Here is a 12231-nt window from a genome sequence, read left to right as displayed (position 1 = left end):
TTATAGACCTGATCTTGCAGATGTCTTTTATTAGATGATCTGATAAAGAGTGGTTGAGTGAGGATTCAACCCACTGATGTAAGGTTTATCTGAGGCATTGTTATTTGACAGTGAACAGGTTATAAATGACTTTTGTTGGAAATAAATACATGTGATTCACACTTAATTCTTTCTCAAAGTGAAAATTCATGTTTTCCTCCTCTAACAACTTGTAGGGCTTGCCAAATGAGAGCTGGAAAATATCCAAAATAAACAGTAATTATGAGTTCTGCGATACCTACCCTGCTGTCATTGTTGTGCCAACTAGTGTAAAAGATGATGACCTTTCAAAAGTGGCAGCCTTTCGAGCAAAAGGCAGAGTTCCTGTAAGTACTAAATATTATCATTTTGACAGAAACATTCGTGGTAGATATAGCATGGAAACATACAAGACAGAATAGCAAGCCGAATGGAAAGGAGAAAAATGAACCCAAGCATACCTTTGATCCTTGCAAAATAGCTAATTATATAAACCTTCTTTTTTCTGTGTCTCCCATCTTGCCTGATTTCCTTCTTCTAAATGCAAAGGTAACAAGTTGTGCTCTCAAAATGTAGTAGAGAATAATGAAAGAGTAGCAAGAAAGATCATGCTGTTGTATTAACAGTCTATATCAAAGGTTTCTTCTAATCACTTTAGAGAAAACACCTTCATTCTTCATGCTGAGTGCTATAGCCACTCAGGAGGGAGGGACGGACACTGTTACTGAAACAATTGTAGCTAGCAGGAAGTAGTGGTTGGAGCCTAGAGTTTGCAGGCATAATCCTTACTTGAGCTACTGGAGGAAAACGGAAGGTTAGGTGGCAGGGCTTTAGTTTTATATGAGACTGTAGTACTCATTCTATCGTCATCATACCACTAATGTTATTGGGGAGGTAAATATATTTGTAAATAGAAGACAAAAATAAAACTAGTCAGTCAAATACAGTGGGAGCCCATAAGTGCAGAGCTATGAGGTCTGCCACCCTCATAAGGCTGAGAGTGGCAGGAGAAAGATGTCTTGCTCTTGGCATTACAAAAACCACCCTATGTGTAAACTCCTCAGCTTCAGGAGCCTATTCACATTGTGTTCCTTTGCTGCTCACCTTCACCTCCTGTTTTCAGGAAGTCACCACCAACCCTAGGATTGTTTCCCCCACTCTGGTGGTAACTTCAAAGAGACTGCTACCTTGCTTTCTGCACGTACTCCTCTATTTGATGATTAATGAGAGCCCTATTTATGGGATCCTCTGGAGCTGTTGCAGGTGTTAGGCAGCAGGTCCCTTGGTACCCCGAAACCAGTTCCATGGTCCGATCTCCATCATTGCCTTGCTCCCAGCCGTGACAAGACAAGGTGCTCGTGGTGGTTTGCAACAAATACAAACGGGACAAGTTTTACTAATAATTGGACTTAGGTTTTTTATTTGCTTAGAATTCTAGGACTTTAAAGGTAAAAGTAGAATTTTAGAGCTTGTCTAGTCAGCTTTGTTTCAACCTGACCAAGCATTGAGTCCCTCAACAACTGTAGTGTATGAGTGGCCAGCCCACTGTTAGTTGTGAAAATCTTCAGGACAGAACTGTGCTTTTCCTACCAAGTACTTTGAATGTGTATTCCTTTCGGAATAATACGGAATAACAGATAATTAATATTTATTGCTTAAAAATGCTAGGTGTTGTCATGGATTCATCCAGAAAGTCAGGCAACAATTACTCGTTGCAGCCAACCACTGGTGGGTCCCAATGATAAACGTTGCAAAGAGGATGAAAAGTACCTGCAAACAATAATGGATGCCAATGCACAGTCCCACAAACTTATCATCTTTGATGCCCGCCAAAACAGTGTTGCAGATACCAACAAGGTACACTTTTTACTATTTCACACTTTAATTGTTTTTTAAAATATATTTATATTTTTTCTATACATTGTCCTGCATTTGAAACATCCCATTGAATTTCTCACAGCTGGAAGTTTGAGTTGTTTTGGAGTAGTTTGTGGTTCTCCTTCCCTGGTTTGTTTTCCATGGGCTATGTTTGGCATTTCAAGTGAGTCTCTTTCATTACTTCTTCACAGTCCTACCTGATGAGTATATTAAGTAAAGATACAGGAGGAGAATGATCTAAATAATCAGAGATTTTAATGAAATGACCACAAGGACCTTGAAGTCCCTCTACTGCAAGAAATAGAGTGATTCATATCTGATATGCAGCTCTTTACAGTGGTCTTGGCCATATGAAACTGCAAATATATGATGTTTTCATAAATCACAAGAAGAAATGATAGTGTAATCAGGTGACATAAGACCACCTCTCCAGATGGCTTCTGTCTGAACCCCACTAGCTGAAGGGAGCTTGATGTTTTATATCAACTGAAAACTATTATATCTACTGAAAACTACCCAAATAGGAAAGGCTCTGGTTTGAGTTATTTCTATTTCTTATAGATGACTTTTCCATAGCCTATTGGCTCCAGGCAGGCGTTTGGCTGAGAAGTTGGCCCACAAATAATTTTGGGCATTAGAAAGTTGATAGCAGCTTCTAACCTTGCTATATATGTGTAAATTATCTGAGAAGCCACATACTAAAGGATGGAATCTTGGAGTGTTTATCAGAGCATTAGCCATCTGCAGGCAACCAGTTGTTACAAAGGCCTACTGCCCATAAATACCCTCAACACTGTCGGGAAACAGGCCATAGAGGGAAGAAAGAACAAAAACCACACCAGCAACCCAATTCAGCTCCAATGAAGAGCTGATTTGGGACGCCATGGTGATCGGAGACAAGCCAGGAGACAGGACACAGGACATAGGACGTGAACACGGAGAAATGTGGCTTGGGTGTGATGGCACGTCAGGTCAGGGGGCTGGGTCACAGGAAGCTCCCAGATTGAGTAACCTAAAGGCCAAGTGCCCATCCCGGTCTCTTGGGATTCAGGAACACCCATTACCTAGGGATGGGACTTCCCTTCCTGTAGGAATCCAGGCACACCCGCCAAAACACGATGCCAGATAGTACAACTTGCCATGTGGGCAATGATGGCGCTGGCTAGATCTGACCTTCATATTACCACATCTCATGCCTACTTCTAAAATGACCTTTGGGTAACACACATCCACTAAGCCCTTGACTGGGAACAAGATGGTGGGTCAAATAGGCCAACAAGATGAGGAGGTATAAGGAATCTCAGTGTCGTGGGAGAGCTGTTCTGTGGACTTAGCTATGGCTTCACAAGAGGCAGATGGCACTTGAACTAGCCTTGTTCTTATAGTCAGCAGGCAGAGATGAGGGCAGAGAATTATAGGTAGCCTGAGCACCTACCCAACAGCGTACCTACCCAACAGTGTGATGACACATGCCCCTGGCAAAGATCACAAGAAGACTCATGTCTACAGCCATAGTCATCGCCCTGCCAGTGTTCCCCCTTAGCAGTGCTTATGAGTCTCCACTGTTCCTCTTGTCAGCCTGTTTCTTCTCTTTCCTTAATGATTATTGACCACAGTCTACAACAAAAATCCAGTTTCCTGCCTCCCCCACATTACAGTTTGTATAAGCTGTCACTTTCTACTTCAAAGAAGAAAGAAGCCATTACACAAGTACACACCCATCTTCCCTCAGTACTTGAGTACCTACCTAATGTAGCAAGCACTATACCAAACACTGGGAATAAATGTAGCCAACCATGTGGCTTAGTAAGACAGACACATATTGAACACACAGCTGCATAAACTGCCATGTGGCTATCCAGTATGGCCCTGTGGAAAATAAAGTGTTCTCTTCAAGGTTGTAGAAGGAGCCTGGTTATTTGCTGAGGGATCCTAGCTAGTTACTCCATCTCTCTAGATGAATGACAGTGTTGCCTATTCTTGGAGTAGATGAAAAGGTTAAATGAAGGAAAGCTACTAAAGATCCAGCAAAGTGCTTTCCCCAAGAAAGCATTCCATTCAAGCTAGCATCTCTCATTACTGACCTGAAGAACTACTCTGTTCTCTTGGCTTTTATAACCTCAATCCCATGAGTTCCTCTTACTCTCCAGCCTGGCCTTCTTGGTCTCCCTCACTGGTTCTTCTTCTTACCTTCAAGTAGCAGTGGTCCTTAAACTTAGTTTGGGTTGCTCTTTACTAGTCGTCCTTTGTCAGGACTTTAAAAACACTGTATGTTCCTGAATTTGACTTGGATTTGACACCTAAGTCTCTTGTACCCTGATTGCTCTGGAGATTGAGACTGAATTTATGTCTCATTATATGTTTCATGTCTCCACTTGGCTCTTTCCCAGGACATAAAGCCTCTGAGAGATAGTATGGCAGAATGATGAAACTCGTTGGCTTTGAGTGTTCCCCCAGGTTCTGCCATTCACTGCTCTATAGAATTCTTAACATCTCTCTAAGCCTCATGTTTGTCTTCTGCAAAGTGGGACATAATACCACTGTCTCGTGTCAAGGGTTGTATGTGCATTAAAATTACACGAGCTTAGAGCACACAAAGGACTCCATGTGGTGGTAGGTGCATCTTGAGTCCTCACTATGTGATGTTGATACATTTTCCCCATGTGGTCAAGGGGACTACCCATTTGTCTGAGTGGAGTGTGTGCTGTGGGCTGTGGCTTATTACGGTGGAGAAAACTGGAAGAGGAACAGACGGTCTTCCTGGAGCTGCTACCTAAACCACAACAATCTTGCTGGCTTACAACAACAGGAATGCATTCTCTCACAATGCTGGAGGCCAGATGTCCCAAATCTAGCAGGGCCATGCTCAAGAATTCCAAGAGAGAGTGTATTTCTTGCCTCTTTCACTTCTTCCTGGTAACCTGGGCTTTGCAGAGCTGTATCATCCCACTGTCATCCTCTAGGTATTTCTGTGACCTTTCCCCCTCTCTCTTTTAAGGATCCTTGTAACAGCACTTAAAGCCTACTTGATGTAATCTAGGATTATCCCTTCAATTTATGATCCTTACCTTAATAACATGTTGTCCAACCCTGGTATTTTTTTTCAAATACGATCCTATTGACAATTGCCAGGAGTCTCTTTGACGTGGGGTACTTTTCAGCCCCCTGTAAGGAGGCAAGCTTCATCAATAAGTTTCAATTGCTTTCCATGTCTGCTGATCGTCAGCCATGCCTGCCCCTTCCTGTCACCATGGAAGTGCTATCACAAGAAATAAGTGTGAGAAAAGCCACATTTACACAAGCAATCTTCTAAACATCTAATAGTGCAAGGTCAGTCCGCTGTATTTTTTTCCTATTCAGGAGAGACAGAAGTAGGACACCAAATTGCATGTGTGAAATGATTTTTAGATGTTGCCATGAAAGCATCTAGAAAGCACACCAGCCTGTTTATTTGTCCAAGTCCCCAGCAGCTTTCCATATATATAATGACAGCATGTACAAACAGACATTTTGACTTCTTTCTTTTATCTAGATATCTTTTATAGCATCTTGTCTGGTTCCTTGTCAAGAACCTCTAGCATAATGTTGACTCATAGAGGTGAAAGCAGACATCTGTGATTCCTGATCTTAGGAAGAGAGTTTTCAGATTTCACCATTTGCCATATGTCATGCAAGATTTGTGCCTACCTTGGAACCTCAGAATATGAATTTATTTTTAAACAGAATCTTTGTAGCTGTAATGGGTTTTGATGAGGTCATACTGGAATGGAGTAGGCCCTCAATGCAATGATTGATATGCCTAAAGAAAACCATACACATATGCAAAGAGGGAATGTAGCTGTGTGGCAGCAGAAACAGCTTTGAGCACTGGTGTTAAAGAGCAAGGAAGGCCAAGGGTTGCCAGCAACGCGCGGTGCCAGGAGAGAGGCCTGCAGCACATCCAGCGTCCCTCAGTGCCTCCAGAAGGAGCTGACACTGCTCACACCTTCACCTTAGACTTGAAGCATCCAGAACTGTGAAAGAATTCTTCTCAGTGCTTATAAGTGTTCTAGTTTGTGGTACTTCGTTAATGTAGCTCTGGGAAAGCCATACAACTGCTTTACATTCTTAAGATAAATCTTACTCGGACATGGTGTGTAATCCTAACGTGTTGCTGGATTTGGTTTGCTAGTGTTTTGTTCAGGATGTTTACATTGATATTCATAAACAATATTGGTCTGTAGTTTGGGGGAACCTAATTTCGTCTAGTTTGGGCATCAAGGTGTTAGTGGTCTTATGAAATGAATTGGGAAGGATTTCTTCCTCTTCTCCTGTATTTTGGAAGACCTGCCATCTCTTCTCTGAACTACTACACTGGCCTTGTAATTACAGCTCTCTTTATGTTGTGGTGCTCTGCACCTCCCTTATAGTGACCCCCGACACACTTGTGATTCCTTGTCCATTGGATGTCTAGCTGCTTAGTCCTTGACTCTTGACAGCAGGGAGTATGAAGGGCTTGTGTACACTTACATCCACAGAACTGGATCAGGCACATCAAACGGCTGCCTCAGGCCTGCGGAATGGAGAGGGAAGGAGGGAAGGCTGCATTGTATAAGCGAGAAAGAGGAGTAGCCTCCAGGGGAGGGCTTCCAGGAATGTAGGCAGGCTTTGGACACTGACCATCTATTCTGCCATTACACACCTGTGTAGCCCTGTCAGAGCTCTAGGATATTCATACAAGCTTCTAGACGGTTTATGAACAGATGACTTTGTTGCTGCTTAGTGGTCTGCCTGGTAGCACTAGAAACAGTAGACAAGTTCATTCCACATAAGGTGATGGATATCTTTTGTTTTTCACAGGCAAAGGGTGGAGGCTATGAAAGTGAGAGTGCTTACCCAAATGCAGAGCTTGTGTTCTTGGAGATCCACAATATTCACGTGATGAGAGAATCACTCCGTAAATTAAAAGAGATCGTGTACCCTTCCATTGATGAGGCACGGTGGTTCTCCAATGTGGACGGAACGCACTGGCTAGAATATATTAGGGTAAAGCTTTTCCGTTTTTTTCCTCTGGATTTTCATTAAGATCTCTATTCCATAAGTATATGTATGTCCAAGTGGTTTCTCAACATCGCAAGTGAGAGCATATGTGCTGTTTAGGTAAGCTTTTGTAGTTTGCACACATGGTATTTGGACTGTGGTTTTCATGGAGAGTCTCGGTGGCAACATGAAAAGGGTAATCCTTGGCTCTTGTGAGACTTTTAAAAGAACTTTGTGACCCTGTAATAAAAGATTCTGTTCACTGCTATAGTTTTGCATGGTATAACTATATTTTTTTCTTTCCTTTAAAAGATTATATTAAGAGGGGGGCTGGGGATATAGCCTAGTGGCAAGAGTGCCTGCCTCGGATACACGAGGCCCTAGGTTCGATTCCCCAGCACCACATATACAGAAAACAGCCAGAAGCAGCGCTGTGGCTCAAGTGGCAGAGTGCTAGCCTTGAGCGGGAAGAAGCCAGGGACAGTGCTCAGGCCCTGAGTCCAAGGCCCAGGACTGGCCAAAAAAAAAAAAGATTATATTAAGAGGGCTAGAAATACTGCTCAAGTGGTGGAGTACCTGCTTGCAAGGCTCTGAGTTCAAGCTCCAGTGGTAGGAAAAAAGAAAATTAAGTTTAGGGCTAGAGACATGGGTCAGGTGTCAATTGCCAGTCTAGCAAACACAGGGAAGGCCTTGACTTCAAATCTCAGTACTGCCAAACCAAAACAACGCCCCCCACCACCAAATACTAAATTATTCCTGAAATCATATGAGTAGGGCATGGTGACTCAAGCTTGTAATCCTAGCTATATGGGAGGTAGAGTTCTAGAGATTGTGCTTCAAGGATAGCCAAGCAGAAAAGTCTTAGAGACTCCATAAGTAGTGGCTGGGTACTATAGCACGTACTTGTCATCACCAGTGACATGGGAAAGAAGGGCAGTCTAGGCTGGCCAGGACATGAAGCAGTAGTTGATAACCAATAACCAATGCAAAAAGGGGCTGGGAGACATGGCCAAGTGGTAGAGTATCTGCCTTGCAGGCAGAAGGAAATGACTTCAATCCACAGAACCATCCCCCAAATGACACTAACATGTCCTAGTGGAATCAGTTGTTTGTATGGCATTGTACTTATTTTGTGGAGGTTGTGGGCTGGAACTTGGGGCCTGGGCAAGGTCCCTGCACCCTTTTTGCTCAAGGATAACACTCTACCACTTTGAAGCACAGCTCCATATCCAGTTTTCTGGGGTTAATCGGAGATAAGAGTCTCACAGACTTTCCAGCCCAGGCTGGCTTTGCACTGTGATCCTCAGATCTCAGCCTCCTGAGTAGGTAGGCATACAGGCATGAACCACCAGCCCTCAGCTCTACTTTTCCTTTTCAATGCCAGGATCAGAACCCAGAGCCTCGGACATGCTAAGCAAAGGCTCTGCCATTGAGCTCCATGTCCAGCCCATGCATGGCATACTTTTGTCGTTTATTAGTCAGATCTTTCAAAGAAATTGAATTCAGCGTGTCCTTGTCTAATGTGCCTTCTTTTCTGAAGATGCTTCTTGCGGGAGCAGTAAGAATCGCTGATAAGATTGAGTCTGGGAAAACGTCTGTGGTGGTGCACTGCAGTGATGGCTGGGACCGAACGGCCCAGCTCACCTCCCTGGCGATGCTTATGCTGGACAGTTACTACCGGACCGTTAAAGGATTTGAAGCGCTCGTGGAGAAGGAGTGGATAAGCTTTGGCCACCGATTTGCACTGGTGAGTTGAGACCGCGCTTAGCCATTTGCTCTGTCACACACAAGCTTGTCACAGGCAGCACGCAGAAGCCTGTGTGAATACTCACAGGTGTGGTCTTTCTCCCCTGGATCCCACCCTAATCGCCATGACAAAATAGGATGGATCACAACATTATATATTCCTGGCAGGGCTTTTAAAAATGTAGTTTTTGCCTTTTCTATTAATGAGGTAAATTTACATAACATAGATTTAACTATTTTAAAGTATTCAACTCAGTACCCTATAGTACATTCACAGTGTGGCAACCATCTCTCTAGTCCCAAAATATAGTCATTCCTTTAAATGGAAATGATATACATGTTAAGCCATCACTTTGCATTTCCCCCTCCCTTTTTGGCCCTCAACAAGTACTAAACCGATTTTTATCTATATGGATTTGCCTATTCCACATACTTAATATATGTGGAAACATATGGTATTTATCTTCCCGTGACTGACACAATGTTTTCGAGGGTGATATACAGTAGCATATACCAAATGTTCATCTGTATATAGACCCTCAGTTGATTCTACGGTAGGCTGTGAACGGAGGTGTACAAGTCTTTTCAAAAACAAAGTACTAGTGTGTCAACTACCTGACTTGAGCAGTAGATGCTACACTAAGTCCCAGTGAGACTTGCTGTGCAATGCCAGATGGGCAGTGCAGGACTTCCGTGGTGTTGGCATGGGGCATCAAAGTCCAGAATTGGACTGATGTTCTCCCAGGCAGAAGGGGCAAGTCTATAACCTCTGACCTTCAGGCCTAGTTCTTTTATTTGGGCCAGACCTGGGCTTGAACTCTAGGCCTGGGCACTGTCCAGGAGTTTCTTTGCTCAAGGCTAGCACTCTCCCACTTGAGCCACAATGCCACTTCTGGCTTTTTTTTTTTTCTGAGTAGTTTATTGGAGATAAACATCACTCGGACATTCCTGCCCAGGCTGGCTTCAAACCACGGCCCTCAAATCTCAGCTTCCTGAAGAGCTGTGATCCTCCAGCACCCAGCTAACTCAGTTCTTTAGATACAGTCCTTCCTTTCTCTTGAGTCATTTTATACTCCTTTTGGGAATGCATGGGGCTAAGTGCCAGGTTGTGTTAGCTCTGTGGTTGCTTTTTTATTGGCTAATATTAGTTGTACAATGGGAGATTGTACTCTTACATTTTCACACATGTTTACCATGTGTTCTATGTGAGGATATCCACTTTTCCCAACACCATTTGGTGAGAGACTGTCTTTTCTCTGTCTTCTTTGTCAAAGATCATATAGCTGTAATGGTATGGATTTATTTTCAGGCCTTTGATTCTATTCTACTGGTCTATATGCCAGGACTATGATAGTACCATGCTGTTTTTGTGACTGTACTTTTGTAGTATAATTTGAAGTCAGTTATTGTGATACTTCTAGCAATATTCTTTTGGCTCAAGATTACTTTGGCTATTTGAGTTTTTTGTTTGTTCTTTTTGTTTTGTTTTGTATGTTTCTGTTTTCACTGCTGGTCCTGAGGTTTGAACTCTTGCCCTGGGTACTGTCCTTGTGCTTCTTTTGCTCAAAGCTAGCAGTCTACCACTTGATCCACAGCTCCACTTTTGCATTTTATTTTTTTTGGGGGGGGGGGTAGTTCATTAGAGATAAGAATCTCACAGACTTTCCTGCCTGGGTAGGCTTCAAACCATAATCCTCAAATCTCAGCCCCCTGAGCCACTGGGACTACAGGTGTGAGCTACCGGCCCCCAGCTGACAATTTGTGTGTCTGTGTCTGTGTCTGTGTGCATGCGTACCAGTCCTGAGGTTTGAACTCAGGGCCTGAGGCTTTTTTTTTTCCCTCAAGGATAGTGCTCTCTCATTTGAGCCATAGCTCCACTTGAGGCTTTTTGGTGTTTAATTGGAGAGAAGTGTTGCAGACTTTCCTGTCTACATTGGCTTCAAACAACAGTCCTCAGATCTCAGCCTCCTGAGTAGCTAGGAGTACAGGTGTGAGCCACTGGTACCCAGCTATTTGGGGTTTTTTTTATGCTTACAAATAATTTGTGGATTAATTTTTGTATTTCTCTGAAGAATGATACTAGGATTTTGATAGGGATTACATTGAATTTGTAGATTGCTTTCAATAGGATAGCTGCTTATCTGCACCTTCTTCAGTTCCCTACTTTGATGTTTTAGAGTTTTCCTTGTAGAGACTTTTCACATCCTCAGTGTATTCTTCAGTATTTTTTTGATGTGGTTGTGAATGTGGTCGCTTCCCCAATTCTGTCTCTGTCTACTTTGTGGTGGTATACTGAAAAGGTACTGATTTAATTAATTTTTCCCTGATCTTTATTGTTGCATTACATCTGTTATTTTAGGGGTTTGCCTAGTTCTTGTTTTTCTACATATATCTTTAGGGTTTATTTATTTGAGATATCTCTGACTTTTTAACATATGCACTTACAGTTAGAAATATCTCTCTTAGAACCACCATTGTTGTCTCCCAAATGTTCTGCTAAGTTGTCTTTTCATTTTCTTTTGGTCCTTGGAATTTTTTACTTTCCTCATTGACTTCTTCAATGGCCCACTAATTATACAAAAAAAAAAAAAAACTGTACTGTTTATCCGGGTGTGATGGTACATGCCTGTAATCCCAGCATTTTGGAGAGGCTGAAGCAAGAGTGGTGTGAGTTTGAGGCCAGTCTGGGCTGCAGTAATGAGTTCCAGGACAGGTATATATGAAGACCTTGTCTGAAAACAAGTGTATTATTCCTTCACCATGAGTTTGTATTGTTTATGTAGTTTCTCTTGCTGGTAATTCCTTTCTTTTTTCTTTCTTTCCTTTTTTGGGGGGGCCAGAACAAGAGTTTGAACTCTAGCTGGATTTGTGCTTGCTTAGCAGACACTCTACCACTTGAGACATAGCCTCAGCCCCTTTTGCTTTAGTTATTTTTAAAATAGGGTCTTCTATTTATGCCTGGGATGGCCTGGACTTCAAGCCATTTATACTTTCCACTTAACTGGAATGATAGGCCCATAGCACCGACTCTCAGCTTTTATTGGTTGAGACGGGATCTTGCATTCACATTGTGCTTGTTGAGCTATATTTACACATCAGTCCTGGGCAGCACTTGTGGTGGTGGTCTCTATTCCTTTTAAAATTGATATGTTAGCTGTATAGTTGCTTATCATTTCTTGATATCAACCATATTAAATAAAAATTGAAAAATAATCACCATATCTAGTAAACTGAAATTTAGGTACATGAAAGAAATGGAAGGCAATTCAATTTTATTGACATTTGTGGGTGCTTTTGAAGTGCCAGGAATTCTGTTATGCTTGGAGAGACCCAACTATTTCCACTAGGCAATTGAAGTGACTTTTTTTTAAGTACCGGCCCTGGAGCTTGAGCACACATTCTGGGATTTTGTGCTACTCGAGATTTTGTGCTCAAGGATAGCACTCTACTATTCAACCACAGCTCTACCTCCAGCTTTTTTTTTTGCCAGTCCAGGGGTTTGAACTCAGGACCTGAGAACTGTTCCTGGCTTCTTTTTGCTCCAGGCTAGCACTCTCCCACTTGAGCCAC

The 12231-nt window shown here is 42.6% G+C and overlaps 1 protein-coding gene across 5 annotated transcripts in view; it reads left to right on the top strand.

Moving 5' to 3' along the window:
- Window positions 1-12231, top strand: part of Mtmr1 (myotubularin related protein 1) — a 61083-nt gene that overhangs the window by 37221 nt on the left and 11631 nt on the right. For all 5 annotated transcript variants that reach the window (XM_048335715.1, XM_048335713.1, XM_048335712.1 and 2 more), the window contains 4 exons: window positions 216-365; window positions 1687-1875; window positions 6736-6921; window positions 8456-8662. In XM_048335715.1, coding sequence (XP_048191672.1) covers window positions 216-365; window positions 1687-1875; window positions 6736-6921; window positions 8456-8662 — 732 coding nt within the window. The remainder of the gene's footprint in view (window positions 1-215; window positions 366-1686; window positions 1876-6735; window positions 6922-8455; window positions 8663-12231) is intronic.

This window comes from Perognathus longimembris, chromosome 28 (assembly GCF_023159225.1).
Source record: "Perognathus longimembris pacificus isolate PPM17 chromosome 28, ASM2315922v1, whole genome shotgun sequence".
NCBI classification, from domain to species: domain Eukaryota; kingdom Metazoa; phylum Chordata; class Mammalia; order Rodentia; family Heteromyidae; genus Perognathus; species Perognathus longimembris.
This window is presented reverse-complemented; position numbering and strand designations above follow the sequence as displayed.